Here is a 26,502-nt window from a genome sequence, read left to right on the forward strand (position 1 = left end):
CTTTTTGCTTGGGTGGAAAAAGCTGTGCTAGTTTAATAAATAACAAAGGAAGCTGTTGTTGTGTGAGATCCGAAGCATTTCTACTAGTTCATTGTTGAAGCATGCACAGCCATAAACATAAACATTCGACATGACCTGTGTTTAACACACAAAATCATCTATTGCAATATCCTTCCTATAAAAGACTACTTCAGCTTCAATCGCAATATTACAAGAGCAAAAAACAGATTCAAGCTAGATATCAACCGCTTCAAACTTGATTGCAGAAAATATGACTTCTGTAACAGAGTTGTTAATGCTTGGAACTCATTACCTGACTCCATAGTCTCTACTCAAAATCCCAAAATCTTCAACCAAAAACTGTCTACTATTGACCTCACCCCATTCCTAAGAGGGCTATAAGGGGCGTGCATAAGAGCACAAAAGTGCCTACCGTTCCTGTCCTATTGTTCCCTTCATTATATCAAATTGATATAGTTGATGCATATTTTTTACTTATATATATATATATATATTTTCTTCAAGATATGTTGTTTTATCTATGACAATTGTTTGTGTATACTGTTGTGACAAAAAACAACAACAAAACAACAAAAACAAAAAAACATTATGATTATCTGTAACCTCATTGCTCTGTTTGATAAGGATCTGTGGTAAGCAATCTGTCACAAAGGCAATGTCTGTATAGTGTTTGATAAATACTATTTTATTAAATTAACCAACTGAATTTAAAAAAAGGAATCGCAGTCAATAATCTTCAATCAGTGAATGTCGGCAAACCCATGTCTTTATGGGAAAAAATAATTCCATTTCACTTATAAGTAAAACAATTAAGAAAAAATAATAGGGACACAGACAATATTTTTAATATAAATAGTGACACTGAAATTATATAATGATTAAAGAACTGCTGCAAAGATAAGATATTTTATTAGTATAATGATTGCAATAAATATATTTCATGGTAGAATTATCATTTGCACCTCTATAACTGTCTGGTTCGGTTCTGCAACCCAACAAGAAAAACACAGACTTCAGAGGATAATTAGAACTGCAGAAAAAATAATTGCTACCAACTTGCCTTCCATTGAGGACCTGTATACTGCACGAATCAAGAAGAGGGCCGTGAAAATATTTGCAGATCCCTCGCATCCTGGACATAAACTGTTTCAACTCCTACCCTCAAAACGACGCTATAGAGCACTGCACACCAGAACAACTAGACACAAGAACAGTTTTTTCCCGAAGGCCATCACTCTGCTAAACAAATAATTCCCTCAACACTGTCAGACTATTTACTGAATCTGCACTACTATTAATCGTTTCATAGTTCCCATCGCCAATCTCTTTCCACTTATGACTGTATGACTATAACTTGTTGCTGGCAATCCTTATGATTTATATTGATATATTGATCATCAATTGTGTTGTAAATGTTGTACCTTGATGAACGTATCTTTTCTTTTATGTACACTGAGAGCATATGCACCAAGACAAATTCCTTGTGTGTCCAATCACACTTGGCCAATAAAAAATTCTATTCTATTCTATTCTATTCTATATTCAACCTAAGATATAAAGATTTTTTTTCTGTGTTGCTCCAGAAAAAGTAGACTTTTGAGTGTTTATATTTTTTTTCTTTTTCACCCTAAAACTTTTAGTATATATTGCTATTTCTTCCTTTACACTTTCCATAGTAGATGGGATGGAAATTTAAATTGTGTGCAGAAAGGTTGCATAAAGAACCATGAAAATGATTTTCAGATTAGCAGATGGCATAAAAGACAATGTTAGCACTTTTGTTTTGAAGATAAGTGATAGCTTCCTAAATATAAAAAATATTGCTCCATCTTAAATTACTTCTGTACACCTAGAAGCTCTTCTTTACATAATTTCTGGGATCATTAAGTGGCCAAGCAAAACTTTATAAAAATGGACACATTCAATCGATATAATATTAATGTATTTTTCCAGTGAATATTTTACTCTTTAAAATATACACTCTTATTCGGTCTTTCAGATCTTCTGCCCTGCCCGATTCACAGGCTGATTTGCTGCTGTTAAAGAGGATAGGTCTTCAGTAGTACAGAAGACCATTTCTCCAAGCTTAGCAGATAATAGAAAAAGCAGAGTCTAAGAACTTGACCTATTCAGAAGCAAGTATTAACAGGTAGAGTATAGGTAGAAGCAAACTTAGCTGGTGCAGATAGCAAGCTGAGCTAGAAGACAAACTCCCATTTCTGAATCTTCCATGATGAAAGTCTTGATCCCTCCATTTAAACCATCATCAGTTAGTAAGATAATCCGAATTCACTCTTTAACTTCATTATTCAGAACTTTTTATTCCCTGAGGGTATCAGCAAACAGTAATTGGAAGAAAAGGAGAATCCTGTTCCGAAATGAGCATCGCATTAAAAAAAAATTGAATAAAATTCAATGAACTACAAAGATGGTGCAGAATCCTTAGGTCCGGTAAAATGCAAAGATTTTTCATGTATTAAAAAAATTATCCATATTGAACATCCAAAAAAAATGTCTCATGTCAAGGCAAAAACAGTTGTTCTAAAAGGCTCAGTTTTTATTATTATCCTTCTTCCCCAATAAGTTTTTTTTTTTTAATTAAAAGTACCAACTTGGTTCAACTGGTATTTCACTCTGATTCAGTGCTCTTTCCCGAAGTTTCAATTCCAAGCATTCTACAGTAGGTGGATATGTTTTGAGTTCAAATTTGTTAGCAAATAAATTTTTGGATTCCAGCAGCCATGGCAAGTCACCAGTTCCGTAGATACATATGCTTCTGACATAATGACCTGTCAAGGCATAAAATATCAATATTATAATGACATTTCGTGGACAGAAGAATTAAGATGCATATTTGCACTAAGGTCTTTGCAGTCTAATCATAAAGTTCTGGCAACTTTAATAACATTTGAAGAAAACAGTGGGATAGAACATCATCACCTCTTCTCCTTATTCAGTATCAGTATCAAAAATTAGCTTTGGGGCATGTGGACCCTAAGTATTCAGTTTCTATTATGTTGCATGCTTTGTTTGTTTGTTCAATTTATATTGCTGTGTACTTTACCATTGATTGTGGGTGGCTAACAAGGTTTTGTTGAAACCAAAAACTGACTCAAGAGACTGAAGGAAGAGTCCAACACTGAGGTTATACAACTTAGTATTTTAACTTACAATTTAGCGCAACTAAAGGGTTGCTCCTTATCCTTGAGACAGACAAGAGTTCCAGCAAGCATGAGTGCTCAAATTATACTTGTGATTTATAGTCAAGCAATGAAAAATACAGACAAAAGGAAAAGTTTCCACTTCAAGCCGGTGTGTGTCTAGAAGAATAGGCACATTTTAGCTACAAAAGACAATGTGGTTTTCCTGTTTTTCATGAACGGAAAGATTAAATGAGCTATTTAAGCCACGTCTATTGACGGCTTTTAAACTTTATTCAAATACAGACACATTTTAAAGATTATTCTGATTATATACTAGAAAGAGCTTTGACCTTTAAAGCCCTAAATGACATGAGTCTAGATTATTTGAGGGACTCTTTTATCTAGTCATCCTATTAGGTCAAGCCAGAGAGGCAGGTTGTGGATCCCATCTGCTGAAGAATTACATCTGATGGAAGCCAGATAATGGCTTCCTTTTCTACTGTGGCTTCTGCTGTCTGGAGCAGCATCCCACCCACCCACCCACCTGCGAGATGACTTTAGCCTTTCAGAAGGCCCTGAAAACATGGTTCTTCTAGCGACTTTGGGGATACGATGGGCAACCTGCTTAAAGGTTGCACTATGTTTAGATAGACGCTCTCCCACAATCTTGTGTTTTATTTATTTTTAAGCGTTTTAACAGTTGTGGCATTGTTTTAGCTTTTGATTGTACACCTCCCAGAGTCACGGTCAGTGAGATGGGCAGTCATATAAATGCATTTAGTAATTAAATAAATAAAAGTTAGTTTTGCTTTATAATTTTAGCATTGTGTCATTAGAGGCTAAAATTATAATTTTAGCATTGTGTCATCAAATACAAAGGAAAATTAATTAAGATACACCCAACTTTTATACCTCTAGGCTGCTTCCATTCAGCTCATCCTGAGGTGGAGAACAGGTCAAAAAATTATTATGCTTCACTTTTCCCCTTTGTTTTCCACCTATTACCCTATTTTTCGGACTATAAGACACAATTTCTCTCCCCCTCCCCCCCAAAAAGTGGGTGGAAATGTCTGTGCGTCTTATAAACCGAATATTGAGGTGAAAGGGAGGGGAGTTTGTTGCAGCGCCAATCAGCTGCTCTAGGCAGGAGGGATTGCCGCTGCCTATCGCTGCGGCCCATTTGCCATGATTGGCGACAAACAGGCCATGGCGAATGGGCCACGACAGCGGCGAATGGGCTGCAGAGGCAGAGGCAGATTTCCCCCCCCCTTGTTTTCCTCCTCTAAAGCTAATGTGCATCTTATAGTCCGGAGCGTCTTATAATCTGAAAAATATGTTACTTCTTTAGTTTCTGTCTTATTTATTTTCTCTTCCTTTTTAATAATTTCCCTGTGGCTTCCTTTTTATTTATTTTTTCTCTCCCCCCACCTCCATTTCTTGTCTTTTTGTCTTTCCTAACTGCTTAAAAAATTTCTGCAACTTAAATAAGTCAGACAATACACTATAATCCCTGTCATTCCAGTCACCCCATGTTCTGCTGTTTGGGATGTATATTTTGGGATGAGTTTTCTAAATTGCTGTGGTTGCAAATTTAAATCTGGCAATTATGCAATTATAAAAGTCCATGATCTATTTCGAAAACAGGGTGCTGACAGCTAAACACAGAATTGTTTGTAAAAACCTTAACGTGGGGTGGCTTAAGTACCAAGGGAAATGCAACTGGGTGAGGTGTTTTTGGTAAATTAACCTAATTATTATTTATTTTGCTGAATTTACAGAACCACCCAAGTTGATGAAGTCTCAAGTTTACAATTAAAACCCATTTAGATAGTCAAACCAAATCAAAAAATAATGGAAAATAAAAATAACAAGAAGTGATCATGAAAAACTTTCAATAAAAGCAGTGGCCCCTCCCAGGGTGTGGAAGAAGAGCCAGTTCTTCATGAACGACTTTTAAGGAAGATGGGGTTGGGACAATTTGAACTTCTGGAGAAATATTCTTTCTGAAGGCAGTATGCCAGGCCAGAAAAGAGATGCTTCCTGAGACCTGTTAGATGAGGGGTCTACTTTAAGACTTGTGGACTTTGCTGGCTGAGGAATTCTGGGAATTGAAGTCCACAAGTCTTAAAGTTGTCAAGGTTGGAGACCCCTGTATTAGATGATATTGTATCAAAGACGGGAGTCAGAGCATGCCTATTCTGTCAGAGATTACAGATGTTCTGTCCCCCCTTCGCCTCCGTCCGAGTGATGGCTTAATGAGCCGGCACTATCAGCTCTGGCAGCAAAATAGCGAGTGTATGCCAAGTGTCTCTGTTATCTCCCTTGACGCCGATGAGTCACCCAGGAACAAACTTCAGTTCTTAGTTAATCAGTTGATTTGCCTGCTACAAAGAGGCACAGCAGTTCTTGCTGCCTCTATATATATATGTGGGGTGTGGCTCCATGACTCAGCACTTCCTAGGCCTGCCCCACTCCTGCTTCTGTTGTTCCCTCCTCTTCTGCCTACGAAATCTAGGGTCCAACCAAGCCTGATTGCCATCAGCTGGGTCTGAAGGCGTGGCCTGGGGGGGGAAAGAGTCAGGGGACTGAGGACTCATTATCTCTTTCACCTGGCCTGCCTCTGGCTCCTGGAGCTGAGCCAGGGGAGCCGGTGCTCCCGAGGTAAGTCCTGACGGCCCTTCCCCCTCACTTTCCAAGTCACTTTCTGGCAGGAGGCCCGGCTCCAAGTCACTTTCTGGCAGGAGGCCCGGCTCCAAGTCACTTTCTGGCAGGAGGCCCGGCTCGGGGGGCGCAGACACAACAGGGCAAAATGAGTTGATGGGATAAAGGTGTTCCCCAAGTAACCAGGCTCTATGCTAGGAAAACGATAATGATGATAATTATAAAGCACTATCAGTATCTTAAATTGTACCCAGAAGTTCACAGGTACCAAATGCACCTTGCACAGCAATCATATGTCTATACTGAGGCATGCCCATAATTGCCCACAAAACCTGCTTTTCAATAGTCCAAATGTGAGATGTTTAAGGCATAAGCAATTGTAAAAAGGGAGTCCAGGTGTAAGAAAGTCTGTAATTGAGATATCAAATGAATCTGGGCAAAGATCTCCTGGCCGTAACTATTCTCTGCTCTTTAAGCAGAAGTAATAACCTAGGAAGGCCCTCATATTATGTATTGGTCTTGTCTGGAGAAGTACCACCCCATGCAGAACTTGTGGTCTGCCAGCAGCCTGCAGAGCTTGCAATGGAGTCGGACAGTGATGAGGCTGAGGAAGAACATGGGCCAGTCCTGGAGGCTGGGGAAAGCCCAGATGAGGACTCTGCATCGGAGGCAGAGATGGAGCCAGGGCCATTGGGAAGTGATGTGCGGACTCTGGAGCCTGCAGAGGCTGACAGTAGTGAGGCAAAGGAACAAGAGGAGCCTGTTCCTAATGCACGTATGAGAAGAGCTGCCAGAAGGCAAGAGCAGCTAAAGCAAAGAGGATGACTTGGGAGTAGGGCCAAGAGATGATTGGCCCCTCCCATAAGGCATAAAAGACCAGAAACGGCTCTTGGGTTCTTTGTCGGAAAACAACATTGATAGCCTTGTTCCTTGTCTTGTTGCATTTATTTCTTGTCGGCGTCCTCTGCTTTTGAACTTTTGCCAAGAAAAGCCTTTGGCAGTTTGCCTAATTAGACCAAGGTTGGTGATAAGACTGAAGAATTGTGTTATGAAGAATTTGCTTTGTTTTAGTTTGGACGATGCTGAGAATGATTTAATTCTCAGCTGTTCTAATAAAGTCTGCTTGTTTTTGAACCGATTGCATTTACTACTACCTACTTAGGCCTGGGTCATAACAGAACTCAAAGTGGCAGATCCCTGATGCCAGGGCAGCCAAAACCCCACAGCCACTTGGTTGAAGTTGCTAAACCTGCTGCTCTCCATTTCCCAAACAATGGGCCTTTCTGGGTTCACGCACTGCATGTTTCAAGCAATGCACGGTATGTTTTTCTACAATCCCTTTAATCTCCATAGCATACAAAAGACAAACACAATGCCAGAACAAGCACACGAGATACTACCTTGTTAGGGCAGTGTTAAATCTTTCAAATATTAAAACCCCCCACAAACATTAAAATGATGTTCATTTTACCATGGCAGCCTCCGTGACTCTTTTCTGCATCGCTCCATTTCACAGCTCTCAAGTTACCTTCCCATGTCGCATTCGGCATGGCACCAGGGACACCTGTGATTCGAAGAGAAGAAAGAGAAAGTTCTAAATCTTAAAATGCCAGGTAAATTGCAGGAGGTTCTTCTTTAATGTCATGTGAAGTCATGTGAAGTCCACATTTAATGACCTGTGCAGTCCTTGCTTAACACTGACCACTGGGACTGCTGGAACTGCCATCACTACATGTGGTGGTCATGTGTTTTTGTTTGCTTATGACTGTGTCACTTAATGATGAGTTTTCTGGTCCCAATAGTGTAATTAAGCAAGAGCTATCTGTATTGTTTTTTTTTATTATTATTATTTTCTTGTCATAATCTGGCATGCAAACCTGGAGAAGCAGTGACCCTATGTCAGGTGTGCAGGGTTTAAAAGTGTTTACAACCTTAGTCTATGTACACATTTTTTATAACTGAAATTCTTATTTGAAGATTCTTTCATAATCTGGTGTGTATACAGTTCACCATCAATTCCCCATTCTCCGTAACTTATTAATAAACTGAATTTAAACGTTAATAATTTTAATAGTATAAATGTAATAAATATGTGCTGCTAAGTACAGTTTAAAAAAGGAGAGCTTTGGTGAAGGGTTTTTCTTTTGCCTTTTGTATATAAAATAATTAATTCTAAAAACCATCTCTTTCATAAGAAATCAGGACCTTGGAAAGCTCCCAGTTGACCTGCAGGTTGGGACACCGATGATTTTCCAAGTGTAGTCTATGGAGGTCCATCCGGTCATCTGCCCTACTCCCTGAATGTTCACAGACCAAAGCCCACTTACCATTTCAGCCCCACCTCTCTGCAAGTGTTGGCAGACAGCTGGTAAGAGTTTGCTCCTTCCCTTAAACCCACTTCCACATGAATGCCAACAATAAGCTGGTGACAGTCTGCTTCCCAGCTCCGTTCCTGCCTCCCTACATGTCTCAAGTCATCTAGTTCACAAGAATCAATCAAGGGCTAAAAGCCGATCAACTGAAGCATACAAGTAACAATACACATGGCAACACAAATACTAATATTCAGAAAACTGCATTTGTGAATAGGTGTTCAGTAGGTGCAATGCTAAGGAAGTGGGTTCTCATACCACCAATCCAAAAAGAAAAACTACAATTGGGAAATGAAACAACTAATAGTTAAAAATGGGATTTTGCTGGGTTAGAGATCAATGTCAGTTTAATCTTCAGTATTTAGTAATTTCTAGTCAAGAACATTCTTGACCAGCAAGTTTATGCTGAGACATGTTAGTGTGCTAAGATTATTACTACATCAAATAATTCTAGTGGTAAGTAAATATTTGTTCTGAATAGAAGATTAAAAGTCCTTTAAAAATGAAAGGGGATGGAATGCAGGAACAAATGCAATCATAATCATTATCTTATTTGCCAAAAAATGGTGAACCTGCATTCTTTTAAAGATGGAAGTGTACAGAGTATTAGTTTAAGCGGATACTCCTCCATTTAAAAAATATTTAGTCATCCATGAGCAGAGAAAATATGAGCTAAATTATAGAAATAAGTTATCATAATAGGAAACTGAGCCTGTAATGAGAGAGCAATCTTAAAAGAAGAAAAGGAAAATATCAGAGGGAAAAATGCATACATTTTATTAAAAGTTAATCGGAAAAAGAGAAAATTATTAACATCCTCGCTGCTCTCAATGGAAATAATTGCCATAGGTATGTAAAGCCTATTATAAAGTTTCCTAAAACTGATAATCATTTAAGGATTTTGGGCTTATAAAATGTCCTTAGCTTCTGTGAAATTTAGGACACAAAGGGGTACTGATTGACTGATTGACTGATTCTAAACCCCTAATAATATTTGGCTAGGAGGCATGGAAGAAGAAACTTAGTAAATGGTCTGAGTACCATTCAGATTCTCCCTAGAACACTTAGCTCCCTCCCCCCTCCCCCCCAAGGTTCAATAGCTGCAACAACAAAAATTTAACAAATATGTTTGGGGCATCTGGCCTTAGGGACAAAGCCTGCTTACCTTGGGCCAGATACCTTCTCTTAGCCCTAGGAAAAAAGAAATTCCTTTGTTAGGGAAAAAAAAACCTTTGTTAGGAAAACTGTGGGGATTAAACCAGGCAGTCACTGAGGGTCAAAAACTGACTCTAAGCTGTGCATACACTCGGCACAGACAAGCAGACACACATACATTAAGCACTGTACAAAAGCATATGAGGAATTAATTCCCATTGAAAGCATATATGGAGAAAATAGAAGCAATTTCATGGAGACATGTGAAGATAATTTGCAACACACGGTTAATATAAATATGGCCTATAAACTGCAAAATATCAAACTAGCAGCTTTCTTTTAAGTCCAAAATTCTACTTCCTTCCTGAAGTAGGAGCAGATATCCTGTATTTTCCAGAAAAGATTAACAACAACTAGACTTGCCAACTCTGCGGAAAACCCTGGTGACATGGAACAATAACAAAGGCTGTGAATCCCCTGAACTACACTTAGGTAATAATTACTTAATAAACAACACTTAGGTAATAATTCTAAATGATTTGCTCTCTCCACTGGGAAACCACACACTTGATGTAAAACTTTCAGCAATATCAAGGTTACTGGAGGAAGTTATTTGTTAGCAGAACAATTTAAGATACATCTTACTTGGGAAAATTTTAGGGGTTGCAACATTATTCTGTAGGAATTTAGCACCCCCCCTCCTAGAAGAATGAAATATTTTAGAAAATATTTAAAAGGCAGAATATATTTCCCTGGATGAGAAATGGAGAAACATGTTTTAAAGTCAAAGCAACTTCCTGCCACCCCCCACCTTTGTCAATGGGCCATTAAAGCCTCACCCAAGCTCACTCATTTCCCCCCACCTTTGTCAATGGGTCAGAGGTAGAAACTCATTCTCCCCACCTTTGTCAATGGGCCATCATCATCTGCATCATAATAGAACCCATCTAGCAACTGAAACTCAAGACATGGCACCTGGGAAGATTACATCAGCCAGCAAGGCTAGCTAAGACCCCCACCCCCTGGGAGTCTGACAGCCAATCAGGGTACTCTTCCTGTGCCCCAGAAAGTTCAAAGCTCAGAAAAAGCATAAAACCAGAGAGCACACACGGATCTCAGCCCCTTTTCTGTTCAGGATCTCAAGCCATGTGATCCTGACCACCATTAAACCATCTTTCCAAGCAGCCTCCATGTTTCCAGTGTCTTTGTCCCCACTTGGAACTGAACCCAGATGGATATTTCTTCCAACAATTCCTCACCACAAATCCAACAAGAATGTTGGCTTAAGAGCATATTGTACTAGGGAAATACAGATAGTACTTGATTTGCAACCATAACTGAAAGCCCAAAATTCATGTTGCTAAGTGAGACATTTGTTATGTGCCCCATTTTATGACCTTTCTTGCCACAGTTACTGCGGGACACTACAACTGTCATAAATGTGAGTCAGTTGCCAACTGTCTGAATTTTGATCACATGACCACGGGGGTGCTGCAACGGTCATAAGCGTGAAAAATGGCCATAAGTCACTCTTTTCAGTGCTGTTGTAACTTCGAATGGTCACTAAGTGAACTGTTATAAGTCAAGGACTACCCGTATCAGGTTTCTGGACATAAACAATCAAAGGACACTTACTGAGTAATTATTTGCTAAATATTGCTGTCTAATTATCGGCAGGAATGGTTAGATTGAGAAGATCTTGACATGGTACTTTCCAAAATAATTGCTACCAACTTGCCTTCCATTGAGGACCTGTATACTGCACGAATCAAGAAGAGGGCCGTGAAAATATTTGCAGATCCCTCGCATCCTGGACATAAACTGTTTCAACTCCTACCCTCAAAACGACACTATAGAGCACTGCACACCAGAACAACTAGACACAAGAACAGTTTTTTCCCGAAGGCCATCACTCTGCTAAACAAATAATTCCCTCAACACTGTCAGACTATTTACTGAATCTGCACTACTATTAATCGTTTCATAGTTCCCATCACCAATCTCTTTCCACTTAGGACTGTATGACTATAACTTGTTGCTGGCAATCCTTATGATTTATATTGCTATATTGATCATCAATTATGTTGTAAATGTTGTACCTTGATGAACGTATCTTTTCTTTTATGTACACTGAGAGCATATGCACCAAGACAAATTCCTTGTGTGTCCAATCACACTTGGCCAATAAAATTCTATTCTATTCTATTCTATTCTATTCTACTTTCCAAAAGGATCCCCCTATTGTGAATAACTAGGAAGCTATGTGGATCACTTGATGCAAGGGTTATGATTATAATGAGCCACAGTGGTGCAGCTGTGAGAATGAAGTACTGCAGGCTACTTCTGCTGACTTGCCAGCTGACTGCAATTTGGCAGTTCAAATCTCACCAGACTCAAGTTTGCCTCAACCTTCCATCCTTCCGAGGTGGGTAAAATGAGGACCCAAATTGTTGGGAGCAACATGCTGACTCTGTACACCCCTTAGAGAGGGCTGTAAAGCACTGTGAAGCGGTATATAAGTCCAAGTGCTATTGCTATTATGCAAGGGTACACACATACATTCCCCCGCATCAAGTACTTCCTGTAGATGACACAACAGGCACTCTGACAATCTAATTGTCAGGAAAACTGTCATGTCTTTCTTAGATCAGTTACTTGTCTAAGAATGCCATGAAGTATCCTAGGACAGGGGTCTCCAACCTTGGTTCCTTTAAGACTTGTGGACTTCAACTCCCAGAGTCCCTCAGCCAGCAAAGCTGAGTTGAAGTCCACAAGTCTTAAAGGGACCAAGGTTGGGACCCCTGTCCTAGGACATACTGGAAAATTATGTACATGAATCTACAACTGAAATTTGTAGAGCGGTATTTGGGGGGAGACGAGTCCACCAACAATGGCTACTGTGTGCTCTCATTTGTTATTTGTAAAAATTGTTTTGACAGAGGTAGAAGACTTATATAACTTATAAAACTCATCCCTTTCTATGATACAACATAAAGAAAAAGCATCGGTCAAGAGTCGCTCTAAAAATAATATAGCATTTGTCCATGAGAAAAAAAATTGATGAATGGTGGTTAAACGTTTGTAATAAAAAAAAATTGCTGGCCAAAAGGGCAGTACATTACTTAGCAAAAATCTGAAGAAATTATTACTAGCAGAAGTCATAATATGCCTCTGGAAATTCTTCACTATGTATTTTTTCTACGTATTTATTTATTTATTTATTTTATTTTATTTTTATACCGCCCTTCTCCCAAAGGACTCAGGGCGGTATACAGGCATAATAAAACCGACAATATAATATACAAGTTTAAAATACAATTTAAAAAACTTATTTAAATTAGCCCAATGATTAAAATTTACCCTGTTTAAAATTAATAAATTTATCATTAAAATCCCAATTTAAGCCAGCCCCGCGCGGATAAAAAGATGGGTCTTGAGTTCGCGACGAAATGTCCGAAGGTCAGGTATTTGGCGTAAACCCGGGGGAAGCTCGTTCCAGAGTGTGGGAGCCCCCACAGAGAAGGCCCTTCCCCTGGGGGCCGCCAGCCGACATTGTTTGGCGGACGGCACCCTGAGAAGTCCCTCTCTATGGGAGCGTACGGGTCTGTGGGAGGCGTGTGGTAACAGCAGGCGGTCCCGTAAGTACCCAGGTCCTAAGCCATGGAGCGCTTTAAAGGTCATAACCAACACCTTAAAGTGCACCCGGAAGGCCACAGGCAGCCAGTGCAGGCTGCGCAGGAGCGGTGTTACATGGGAGCTACGCGTAGCTCCCTCTATAACCCGCGCAGCTGCATTCTGGACTAACTGAAGCCTCCGAGCGCACTTCAAGGGGAGCCCCATGTAGAGAGCATTACAGTAATCCAAGCGAGAGGTAGCAGGCGCGCGAGTGACTGTGCATAAGCCACCCCGACCAAGGAGGGGGCGCAACTGCCGAACCAGGTGAACCTGGTGGAAGGCCCTCCTGGAGACGGCCGTCAAATGATCTTCAAACGACAGCCGATCGTCCAGGAGGACACCCAAGTTGCGCACCCTATCCTTTGGGGCCAGTAACTCGCCTCCAACAGCCAGCCGCGGCTGCAGCTGACTGTATCGGGGTGCCGGCATCCACAGCCACTCCGTCTTGGAGGAATTAAGCTTGAGCCTGTTTCTCCCCATCCAGACCCGTACGTAGAGTTTGTGTTTACTATTCTTCTGAGATCCTGTATGTGCTTTTTGGTATTCTGTGACATATTGATATCATACAATAAATGCAAACTTAATGCAGAAATGCTTTTTCAAAAGTAAACTGAACTTTATTTTTTTTTCCTTTGAAAATGTTTTACTTCTCATCCAAAAAGCTTATTCAGTTCAGTTCAGAATTGAAGACGCTTCTTAGATGAGATGAGAAGCGAAACGTTTTCAAATGAAAAACGAAAAAAGTTCAGTTGCCTTTTGAAAATGTAGGAATTTAGCACCCACCCCCCTCCTAGAAGAATGAAATATTCTAGGAAATATTTTAAAAAGCAGAATATTATACCTTCCTGGATGAGAAAAGGAGAAACATGCTCTTGGAAAGCGGCCCCCACCTTTGTTAATAGCCCCAGAAAGACAAAAGACATCTTATCTACAACACAGAAGACCTTCAGCTCCAGGGTGATGGGATTAAGACATGGTCCTCAGGACATGATAGGATTAGCCTCTACCCATCTCACCACATGGCACCTGGGAAGATTACATCAGCCAGCAAGGCTCAGGCAAGCTTGAGGGACAACCTACAATGTTAGCTAAGACTCCCACCCCCTGGGAGTCTGACAACCAATCAGGATACTCTTCCTGTGCCCCAGAAAGTTCAAAGCTCAGAAAAAGCATAAAACCAGGGAGCGCACAGGATCTCATCCCTTTTCTGTTCAGGATCTCAAGCCATGTGATCCTGGCCACCATTAAACCATCTTTCCAAGCAGCCTCCATGTTTCCAGTGTCTTTGTCCCCACTTGGAACTGAACCCAGATGGATATTTCTTCCAACAAAAAAAAGCACTTTTGGGACAAACATGACCTAGATGGTTGAGAATCTCCTCGGACATTGGTATTAAATGTATCAGTATTTCTTTTTCTGTATTTTATTGCTTTCTATCTCTCAGAGCCCAGCACCACATGCATGGGGATTCCTCCGTTAGCTTCACAGTATCAACTCTGAAAACCACTTTGACTGAAACTAACCGCATAAAATAACCACACTATTTTTATCCCACTTTAATGATACTCTTGAAGGTTTACAGTGAAAGAAAATGGGCTTCCTCAATCACAGCTAAATGTTAAGCAGGAGTGGCTTTCTAAATCAGTGCAGAATATATCAGAACAGCAGTGAAACAGAAGATGTATGAGAAAATGTTTCAGGGAAAATCCCAAATACTTCTATCCTTTTTCTGTCTTTTTTTCCCCATTTGACCAAGTTAGGTAGAATTAAATAATGCAACAATTCTTCAAAACAAATGAAAAAAAAACCCAGACTTAATTCTAGTTAAAAATGAGGTAGAAAAGCAAGCAAAAGCATATATCTATTTTCTCAAATAACGGTGAAAATCAATTCATGGATTTTATATAGTCCTCTTAAAAACAAATGGCTGGAACTAACTCTCCCTCATTAGTTCAAATGGTTGAAATTGAGTGATATAAGCATGGGAGAGCGGAAGTTCTTGAGTCTCAGCAAATTACAGGGTTTCCCCAGAACAACACCCCCTCAAGCAACTTCCTTTAAAACTCTTGCCCATAAAACTCAATTTTCAAGTACCGGTAGCTAATTTCTCCAGGCCTCAGCCTCAGGAGTTTTACTGAAACAATCAACAAGCAGAAGGTTATCATTAAGATTCTTTTGCCTTTTCTCTTGCTGCAGAGTTGGCTTTTCGTCAGAGTTTCACCTGCTGAAATGCTATGATGAATGTTCAGTCGCATAGAAATAGCTCATCCGAAGGCTTAGTGACGGTAGCAGTCACTTCTCCCTTTGGGCGCTAATTTTGCTTTTGCAATCTGGGAAATTGTCCCAGAGCAGTGAAAAATAATAAAATAGAAGCGCTGAAGAAGTCTAACCTGTCTGTCCAGTCAGCCCAGATTTCAAGAAGAAAAGAAGTCGGTTGTTGTTTTTTTTAACCAAAAGGTTATCTAAAAGATAGGCAGGACACTCTTTTTACGCAATAAAAAGTATCTATGCTTTGCAATTTTCCTGATCTTGAGGTAGTCTCTAGGCAGGCTCCAATTTTATAAGGTTAGCTTCTTGCATGGCTTGGATATAACACAGCAAGTGATGGTGGCACATACCAACAGAGGCATATCCTTAGGCAAAGACTGAATTTACTTGCTGGAATGCCTGTCACGGTGTCCTAGATTCCAACCTGTGTTCCCCATAATTATGAGACGGGAATATTAGCCAGGCACATTTTGACTAAGATCTGACTAGGTGGCTCAGTGGCTAAGACACTGAGCTTGTCAATCAGAAAGGTCGGCAGTTCGGCGGTTCGAATCCCTAGTAGAGCTGTGTGAGCAGGGGGTTGGACTAGATGACCTCCAAGGTCCCTTCCAACTCTTACTGTTACATTTAAAAAGCATGAGTTCAGAGGAGGAAAAAGGATTGTTGCATGCTGCCATCCTATATTTCTGTATGTAACTAAACATACTTTCCTATGTATTTCTCTTGTGTACTGAAACGGGAAATTGCTTTCTCTCATTTGTACTCGACAGCACCTATTTCATCAAGTCTGTTGCGTGCTGGCTGCAACTTCTGGATTCTGGCGAAAGCAAGTACGGGTAATCCTCAGTTTATGAGCACTACGGAGCCCAAAATTTCTGTTGCTAAGTGAGACATTTGTTAAGTGAATGTTGCCCCATTTTACGACCATTTTTGCTGCAGTTGTTAAATGAATCACTGCAGTTGTTAGGTTAGTAACACAGTTGTTAAGTGAATCTGGCTTTCCCATTGATTTCACTTGTCAGAAGTTGCAAAAGGTGATCACATGACCCCGGGACACTGCAACCGTCATAAGTATGAACCAATGGTCAAGCGTCTGAAATTTAATCAGATGATCCTCAGATGTTGCAATGGTTAAGTGTGAAAACGGTCATAAGTCACTTCTTTCTGTAAAGTTGTAACTCTGAACAGTCACTAAATGAACTGTTGTAAGGGGAAGACTACCTGTACCAATATTGTATTTCTTTACATTGTCCTTATATTATCTCTTAACATCATTTTTTATAAAGCTTTTGATTTGCGAAGTGTATCGTGGCCAAAACATATTGGAAAAAAGAATCCTATCAACAAGTACAAACTTGATGGTCATTACCTTACTGACGACCCCCACCCTGTCAAAGATCTTGGAGTTCTCATATCAAATGACCTTAATGCCAAAGCCCACTGCAACTACATAGCAAAAAAGGCTCTAAGAGTTGTAAACCTAATTTTACGCAGCTTCTTTTCCAAAAACTCTACACTACTAACATTTGCCAGACCTATTCTTGAATACAGCTCATCCGTCTGGAACCCATACCACATCTCTGACATAAATACAATAGAACATGTCCAGAAATATTTTACTAGAAGAGTTCTTCGCTCCTCCGAAAACAACAAAATACCTTATACCACCAGGCTTGAAATCCTGGGATTAGAAAATTTACAACTCCATCGACTTCGACATGACCTGTGTTTAACACACAAAATCATCTATTGCAATATCCTTCCTGTTAAAGACTACTTCAGCTTCAATCACAATAATACAAGAGCAAACAATAGATTCAAACTTAATGTTAACCGCTTCAATCTTGATTGCAGAAAATATGACTTCTGTAACAGAGTTGTTAATGCTTGGAACACATTACCTGACTCCATAGTCTCTACTCAAAATACCAAAACCTTCAACCAAAAACTGTCTACTATTGACCTCACCCCATTCCCAAGAGGACTATGAGGGGCATGCATAAGACCACAAAAGTGCCTACCGTTCCTATCCTATTGTTCCCTTCATTATATCAAATTAATATAGCTGATGCATATTTTTTTACTTATATATATATATATATTTTCTTCAAGATATGTTGTTTTATTCATGACAATGTTTGTGTATACTGTTGTGACAAAATGAAATTAAAAAAACACAAAAAACCCACTCATTTCAAACCTGTCTTCATGTCAAAACTTTTCAATTGCCAAGAGCAATAAATTTTCTATGGACAAATAAGGCAAACCTATGTTGTTAAAAGAATCACAGAACAATTTGTGGCATTATTAGTCTTAGTGATTTGCACTTTGACCGCCACAACACTTCTTTTATAAAATAATACTTCCTTGAAATTCCAGTTTGTCCATTAGTCCAAATGTTTGGAGACCTCTGATGTGGGAGAAAACTATTTTTAAGGGATGAAAGTGAGGTAGATTTTTTTCCCCTCCACTTGAAAATAAGACTCTTGTGTCTTGTCCTGATACATATTGGCTCAATTCTATAATCCACTGAGTTTACATTAAAAAAGTGAGATATTTTTCTTGTTTTAAAATTCAATTCTCATATTAAAGATGACCTGATGGATACAAACTCCTTTTATTTAACTAACTTTCCTAAACCAGTAGCATTGACTGTATCTTATGACAAATCAACAAGCTAAATAAGTATTTGAGGGTGGAAAATTTTATCTTTGTTCCTCCTCCTGTTCATAGTCAAAGTTATTGAGTCACCTCAAGCTTCAAATGATGAGGCATCTGAGGAGTTTGCTTCCTTCTTAGCACGTCAAGTTTTATCAGACCTGTCTTGTATCATAAGAGAAAACCAGCTGGATTTGAGCCGTTTCATCCACCACCTTATAATGGCCCAGAATCCTTTTCCTACATAGGTATTTTGGCAAAACCTATAAAAAGGCAAGAATTCTAAATGGTTTGTTCTTAACAATTTTCCAAATTGAAGAGGCCTACATGCTTAATCGTGTTGCTTCTTCTGCGCTTAGGTCTGAAACCAATGATACTCATTCAAAGTATACTAACATTATCCATCTCACTCTTTTTCCTTATAATCTCACACATAAGATTTTTATGAGTTTTCTCTTTTGCTATCACACTCTCTGTTAGCCTGATGCAGAGCATCATTACTGTGGATGATCTGGGCATCAGATTTCCAGATGGCCATTGATAGCATAAAACAGGTTCAGGAGAGGGTGACAATGATGAAAAATGGATTTAAGAACATGATCTACCAACATAAGCTATAGGAATTGGGAATGTTGTCTTCGGACAAAAGAAGAATGGTACAAAGGTGATCAGGAAGTATTTTCTATTGCCACAGAAAAGAGGATCAGAAAGGACAGGTATGTATGTATGCAACTACTGTACCTAGATTTTGTTTCAACATAAGTGAAAGCTTCCTGATGGTGAAATCTGTCCAACAATGAAATAATTTACCTCCATAGATATTGCAGTGGCTTTTAAAAAGTCTGGAAAATCACCTGTCCTTTTGACCTCCTCCAATTCTATGATTTTGAGATTCTTCAACTCCTTGAAGAATTTTTTTTTTTGTTTACATTTATACCCCGCCCTTCTCCGAAGACTCAGGGCGGCTTACAATGTATAAGGCAATAGTCTCATTCTATTTGTATATTTTTTACAAAGTCAACTTATTGCCCCCCCAACAATCTGGGTCCTCATTTTACCTACCTTATAAAGGGTGGAAGGCTGAGTCAACCTTGGGCCGGGCTCGAACCTGCAGTAATTGCAGGCTTTGTGTTCTAATAACAGGCTTCTCTATTGCCTGAGCTATCCCGGCCCTTACACACTTCACACTGGCAACCACTTTGGTAACCTTAAAGCAGGGGTCTCCAACCTTGGCAACTTTAAGATTTGTGGACTTCAACTCCCAGAATCCATCAGCCAGAAAAGCTGGCTGAGGAATTCTGAGAGTTGAAGTCCACAAGTCTTAAAGTTGCCAAGGTTGGAGACTCCTGCCTTAAAGAATTAACTGCCTAGTCCTTTGACAGATGCTTTGGAAACTCTGTGGCTTACTTTCCATTGACCTTTATAAATTGAAATAGGTTTACTAATTCATAGAATTAAGGCCATAATTCATAAGATTAAGGGCATTTTAACAAAGAGCTTTCAAACAAAATTCCACTACATTTCTCCAAGGCATGTTTTGAAACAAAATATTTCTTGCGATTATTTAGTAGGATAGAATTTGTTACGAAGTAACTAATCATCTGATCTGTATCCAGGTAATTATTTCTTGTTTTTGTTGGGTTCATGGCTGTGAATAAACAGGGAATAAATCCCTGGGGGTTAGGCAGGAGAATACAGTCATACAATTGCAAGATTTTGCAGAATAGTTGTCTGTGGTTTGGGGGAGCAGTAACCAAAACAACTTCCACTTGGACTGTGGACCAAAAAGAAAAAAAATCACTCTGTCAGCCAGCCCTACCAACCCCACTTTAGAAGACTATCAATGCCAGTTCAGAAATCAAATCTCAGCTGCTTTAGCATTGCTCTTCATCAATTAACAATTACTGCTCAGGATGTCAAGCATATGTTCCAGTTATTTCTGAATATTTCAGACCTTGTCATCTGCTAGCCAGCTAAGATTTGTCCCTTGCTGTTGAAAAGTGAAAGAGTCAGATATTTTTGAATAATGGAAGATGTCATGGAAAAGGAACAAGTTTTACTGGACAAAGACTGAAGCTGACCTGAAAATGGATTTTAAAATGACAGGCTACAAGAATGATATGACAAAAAAATAATAATGCTATGCTAAATATATAGATGAAACTGGTTGATGTCTTAATAATTAAAAGGGATGCAAGGTTGACTCATCCTTCCATCCTTCCGAGGTGGGAAAAATGAGGACCCAGATTGTTGGGGGCAATAAATTGTTGGGGACTCTGTAAACCGCTGTAAAAGCACTGTGAAGCGGTATATAAGTCTAAGTGCTATTGCTGTTGCTATGCACAAATAACAAAACAAATTATCTAGTGAACTAGATAATTTAGCTAGATTGGATTTACAAGCGTGGTTACTTTGGCAGAATTTTGTGAAAAGGAACAAAGAAGAAATGAAAAGAAATCAAGTTCTAGGGCATTATAAAAAGCATATAAAATTGGTTGATTCAGTCAAGGTCAAAATAGACATATCTCTGGTAACCCTTAATGGACTTTTGCTGATTGTGACTGAATGATGTGGCTTTAATTATTTCTGTATAGATAAGGGAAGAAGATTTATATTGTATTTTAAGAGAAGGTGGTAAACTACTAAAATTATTTATACTATTTGTGAAGAAAGGGAAAGTCACTCCCCCACCTTTGCTACAGTCTTTTTCTTCCCCCCCCCCGCACTTTCTATTTCTTTTTTTTTTCTAATTTGCACTAGTTTTTATCTTTTCAATTGTCATGTTTAATACAATTACTACACAGAAACGAAAGAGCCAGAGATTAGTATCTACCTGGAATCCGATTTAGGGTTACCCAAAAGTGTTCGTCAGGGCTGTAAGTATCTTTGGACCATTGCAGCAAATCAATGGCCCTTGAGTCCTTGAAAAGGAACTCCACAAAGGGCCTAGTGAGAGCAATATAGGCAGACCCAAAGTAGATAGTGAGGTTGTGGGGAGGTGGCGGTTTTAGGATCTCGGTCCTTTTCATGTAGGAAGCTTTCTTGCCTATGTGCTCCTTGTAAACAAATTTGGTCCTTAAAGTTATGGAAGGTGGGGGGAGGACGCCAGGGGTGAGGTTCTTCCCTTTAAACTTTTTCAAGTGCTGGACAATCTCCTTGTTGGTTTTCAGTGGGAAATCTTGCCCGCACATGTTGAGGACGTATTTCCACCGGGTGGTGGATCTCAGCAGGTCCTTCATGCAGTTCAAATCAGCCTGAAGCCTGGAGATGCCAGCGTAAACCACAGGCTCCGCTTTGGAGACCAGGAAGGCATTGGGGAAGCATTCCAGCACTTTCTCCACCTCTTGCTTGTACCTGGCAGGCACCTTCTCATCCACGTGGACGCAGTAGAGATTGTGGGGCGCGTAAATAGCCCTGAAGAGACGCTCGAAGGTGGCCAGGTCTTTGTGGAGGGTGAAGATGTAGGCCAAGGGAAAGGCGGCCTCTTCGGCCGAGACGGGTCTGGTCACATAGTGGCTCCCCGTCACGTAATCTTCGCAGGAGGCGGCTCGGTCCAAGGATGTCCGCAGATGGTTTCCCCACACGATGGTTTGCTGCCCGCGAGCCAGAGCCCCACAGGCGCGCCGGAGGAAATCGCTCTCCCGGAGCTGAGGCAGCCGAGCTAACCGAGGCGGCGGCGGCGGCGTCTGTTTGGAGACCGATGGAGGTTGCCCGAGGAACAGGAGCAGCAGCGCCGAGAGACCGCTCAACACGAAGACCGTGATGATGTAAGGAGGCTTCCCAGACCTCATAGTCTCCCGGGGACGGGCCAACACGGCCGGAGTAAAGAGACGGACCTAAAGCCCGCAGCGGCGGAGGCTCCTTCCGCGGACGCCCAAACGACGCATTCAGCCCACCAGGCTTCTCTCTTCAGCCGCCACGCCAAAACCTCGCCTTCTTTTTATTTTGATGGTTATAATTTTTTTTTTGCTCAGCCGGTTGCTAAGCAAAGCGCGCTCCGGCCGGGCTCAGACCGCGCTGCGCCGGGGATCAAGGGCTACCTTAGCAGCGGAAGGTCCCGCATCCGCGTCTCTTCCAAGGCTCACCTCCACCCCTCCGGACTTCGCTCGGCCTCCCTGGAAAGATCGGCAACTCAGCCTCTCCGCTGGGAAAAAAAGGAGCTCATTTGCGTATCCAAAAGGAGGCGGGATTGGGTGGGGCCGGCGCGCCTCGGTTTTCCACCGCCCCGGGGGAGGCGGAGGCGGGGTCAGCAGGTAGCGCGGTCCTTCGGCCGCCTCTGTGGCGCAGGCTAGATCTCAGCTAACTTGGCTGCGTCGAGTCCCTGCGCTGCCGAAGCTGACCTCTTGGCTTCCCACCCAGACTGGGGGACTAAAGTCTCGGTTCGTCTCCTTTTTTTAATTTAATTTAATTTTATTTTGTCACAACAGTATACACAAGCATCAACATAAAACAACACATCATATAAGCATATATATAAGCAAAAGTATGCAATAACTATATTAATTTGATATAATGAAAGGAAACAATAGGACAGGAACGGTAGGCACTTTTGTGCTCTTATGCACGCCCCTTATAGTCCTCTTAGGAATGGGGTGAGGTCAATAGTAGACAGTTTTTGGTTGAAGTTTTTGGGATTTTTGAGAAGAGACCACAGAGTCAAGTAGTGTGTTCCAAGTGTTAACAACTCTGTTACAAAAGTCATATTTTCTGCAATCAAGATTGAAGCGGTTAACATTAAGTTTGAATCTATTGTTTGCTCTTGTATTATTGCGATTGAAGCTGAAGTAGTCTTTAACAGGAAGGACATTGCAATAGATGATTCTGTGTGTTAAACACAGGTCTTGTCCGAGTCGGCGGAGTTCTAAGTTTTCTAATCCCAGGATTTCAAGTCTGGTGGTATAAGGTATTTTATTGTTTTCAGAGGAGCGGAGAACTCTTCTTGTAAAATATTTCTGGACCCGTTCAATTGTATTAATGTCAGAGATGTGGTATGGGTTCCAGACAGAACAGAATAGAATAGAATAGAATTTTTTATTGGCCAAGTGTGATTGGACACACAAGGAATTTGTCTTGGTGCATATGCTCTCAGTGTACATAAAAGAAAAGATACGTTCATCAAGGTACAACATTTACAACACAAATGACTGTCAATATATCAATATAAATCATAAGGATTGCCCGCAACAAAGTTACAGTCATACAGTCATAAGTGGAAAGAGATTGGTGATGGGAACGATGAGAAGATTAATAGTAGTGCAGATTTAGTAAATAGTTTGACAGTGTTGAGGGAATTATTTGTTTAGCAGAGTGATGGCCTTCGGTAAAAACTGTTCTTGTGTCTAGTTGTTCTGGTATGCAGTGCTCTATAGCGTCGTTTTGAGGGTAGGAGTTGAAACAGTTTATGTCCTGGATGTGAGGGATCTGTAAATATTTTCACAGACAGGTGAGCTGTATTCAAGAATAGGTCTAGCAAGTATTCTGTATGCTCTGGTTAGTAGTGTAGAGGTTTTGGAAAAGAAACTATGTAAAATTAGGTTTACAACTCTTAGAGCCTTTTTGGCTATGTAGTTGCAGTGGGCTTTGACACTTAGATCATTTGATATGAAAACTCCAAGGTCTTTAACAGGGTGGGGGTCATCTGTAAGGTAATGTTCATCAAGCTTGTACTTAGTGTTTGGGTTCTTTTTTCCAATATGTAAGACTGAGCATTTGCTGGTTGAGATTTGGAATTGCCAAGTTCTAGACCAATCGGATACAAAGTCAAGGTCTTTTTGAAGTAGTATTGTTGGTGGTGTTAAATAGTTTGACATCATCAGCAAAGAGAACACACTAACTTGAGATAAGGTCACAGAGATCATTTATGTATAGTATGAAAACGTTGGTCCAAGAAAGCTGCCTTGAGGAATGCCACTTTTGACAGGAACAGGATTTGATAGAGCATTGCCAATTTTGACCACTTGTTGTCTGTTTGACAGGAAAGCAGTTATCCAGTTGTGAAGAGGTCCTGAAATGCTGTAGGATTTTAGTTTTAGGAGAAGTTTATCATGTACTACTGAGTCAAAAGCTTTGCAGAAGTCTATGTAGATTGCATCTATTGCTTTGCCTAGATAAAGATTAGTAGTCCATATGTTTTTGCAGTGGAGAAGTTGTAAGTTACATGATAATTTTTTTCTGAAACCAAAATGTGGATTAGAGAGTAGGTTGTTTGTTTCTAGGTGGAGGGTAATGGATTGGTTGATGATAGATTCCATGACTTTGCAGGTGACGCAGCATAGAGAGATTGGTCTGTAATTTTCAACTAGGCTGGGATCTCCTTTTTTGAAGATAGGGATGACTGTGGCTAGAGACCAAAGTTTGGAAAGGGAACTAGTCGTGAAAGCTTTATCAAAGATTATGCTTAGGGGTTCTGCTATATTAGTGGAAAGTTTTTTTAAGAAGTATGCACATAGTTCATCAGGCCCAATAGATAAAGATGGTTTCAGTTTGCGAAGATCTTTTTCAACATTATCTTCTGTGAAGTCTATATGTGTTAAGTCGTTGTACTCATTGTTGGTATGATTGGGGAATGTCAGATATGAGCCATCACTGTTAACAAAGACTGAGCCAAAGAATGTATTAAAGAGGTCTGTTTTAACTGTTTCATCATTACATTCTTTGCTGTTAGATTCTTTTAGTGGTGGGATGGATCTTGATTCTTTAAGTTTATTGTTCACAAAATTATAAAAAGCACGATTGGAATTTGTGCACAAAAGGTCTTCTTGCTTCGTGTGGTAAATGGTGCATTCAGTTTTTATTTGGTTGCAAATATTTCTGTAGTGGTTTTTGAAGTTTGCTACATAGCCCTTTTTGTTTCTTCTCCAGAGGGATTTTTTTTTGGATTGAAGCTTTTTTATTGATATGGGTAATTTGTTTTTTTTTTATTTTGGTGGTGATTTGTGGTACGTATAGTTTGATGATTCTATTGATTTCAAGTAGGAAGACTCTATAGTGGTCTTCGGCAGTGATACAGGTTGAGAACAGATTTTGCCAGTCAAGAGATGAGAGGTCGTTGTTTATAAGGTCATAGTTGGCTTTTTTGAAATTGTAGTTAGGAGTACTATTATTATGACGATTTATGTGAGGGCATATATTGAGACAAGTCTATCTTGCAGTGGTCACTGTTCTCAAGCCTCCGTTTAAGTCATTGTTCCGGTTCATTTTTGGCTTAAGTGTATTGCCAAACCTTACATATATATATGTTTGTTTTCTGAGGTTTTCGCGGGTGTTTGTATGTAGGTCTTTGGTTATTCGGGTTTTCTCCCACGTAAAATTGGAAGTGTCTTGGCGACGTTTCAACGAAGTCTCATTTGTCATCTTCAGGCTTCGTGCTTGCTCCCAGAAGCACGAAGCTGAAGCCTGAAGATGACGAATGAGACTTCGTCGAAACGTCGCCAAGACACTTCCAATTTTACGCGGGAGAAAACCCGAATAACCAAAGACCTACATATATATATATATATACACTAGTCCTTTTGACGGACTAGTAGTTCAAACAGCGTCTGAATGGGACCCACAAGTGGGATTGATCCTGACCAGGGGGCGTGGCTAGGCAGCGAAGAAGATGGTGCATTGTGCTATCCGCTCCTTGCACCAGACTTAGACTTAGATTTAGAATAACTTTATTGTTACTTTGAATGGACGCTAATTGGGCATACAGTAAAATGAAATTTCGTGAGGTACAGCTCTCAAAGGATCACCACCTCCAAGACGCCCTACATAAACATGATAAAATAAATAGATTCAAAATGATGCATATAGTTAGATTAGATGACTTGACTTTTACTATGTAGTTAGATTATATGACTAGATGTAAATCTGGAGTTAGATTACATTCACTGACTTTTACAATGTAGTAATTAAAATACCACAAAGACCTTTTTGGTATAAGTGAGGACACTGCTTTGTCTCATGCTTTGTAGAATTTTCCTCTCATGTCCCTTGTACATGTGTTTGAAACTTCTTATCCAGAACTTTAACTTTGATCAAAGAATAAAAGTCTGTTTCTTTGGTTCTCAAGCCTCCGTTTAAGTCATTGTTCCGGTTCATTTTTGGCTTAAGCGTATTGCTAAACCTTACATATATATATATATATATATATATACCCAGTGGTGGGATTCAAATAATTTAACAAATGGTTCTCTGCGCTAATGATTTCTTCCAACAACCAGTTCAACAAACTGCTCAGAAAGTTAACAACTGGTTCTCCCGAAGTGGGGCGAACTGGCTGAATCCCACCGCTGTATATACCTTCATATCACCAGCTACTTTCTTTAATTCACACCAGTTTACATGGCTGGGTATTTTATTTAGAACGGGGAAAGTAAATTAAGCCAGATGTTAAGGGAAAGAGGATCCAAGTTTATTTGGAAGAAGGTTTGAGGAAGGAGGAAGGTGCCATGGAGGGAAGAAAGAAAAGAAAATGCTGCCCACAGGCGGAGACAGACACTTGAGAGGGACTTAATTTGGCTGCCAATAAAACAACTTGAAAAAGAACAGAGTGGGATTAACAT

At 40.1% G+C, this 26,502-nt stretch overlaps 1 protein-coding gene across 1 annotated transcript; it reads right to left on the reverse strand.

Moving 5' to 3' along the window:
- Positions 1-911: 911 nt before the first annotated feature.
- Positions 912-22,096, reverse strand: GCNT2 (glucosaminyl (N-acetyl) transferase 2 (I blood group)). The gene is made up of 3 exons (XM_058175422.1): positions 20,787-22,096; positions 7,297-7,389; positions 912-2,810 (listed from the first exon to the last, which is right to left on the reverse strand). The coding sequence occupies exons 1-3, from the start codon at positions 21,742-21,744 to the stop codon at positions 2,620-2,622; spliced, it is 1,242 nt and encodes a 413-aa protein (XP_058031405.1). The 5' UTR covers positions 21,745-22,096; the 3' UTR covers positions 912-2,619.
- Positions 22,097-26,502: the final 4,406 nt, after the last annotated feature.

This window comes from Ahaetulla prasina, chromosome 3, assembly GCF_028640845.1.
Source record: "Ahaetulla prasina isolate Xishuangbanna chromosome 3, ASM2864084v1, whole genome shotgun sequence".
Classification (NCBI taxonomy): domain Eukaryota; kingdom Metazoa; phylum Chordata; class Lepidosauria; order Squamata; family Colubridae; genus Ahaetulla; species Ahaetulla prasina.

Coding starts and splice junctions, on each gene's coding strand:
- GCNT2 (XM_058175422.1), bottom strand. CDS start 21,744: ATGAGGTCTGGGAAGCCTCCTTACATCATCACGGTCTTCGTGTTGAGC. Junction 7,390..20,786: donor AACCCTAAATCGGATTCCAG/GTAGATACTAAT, acceptor TTCGAATCACAG/GTGTCCCTGGTGCCATGCCG. Junction 2,811..7,296: donor GAGTCACGGAGGCTGCCATG/GTAAAATGAACA, acceptor ATGCCTTGACAG/GTCATTATGTCAGAAGCATA.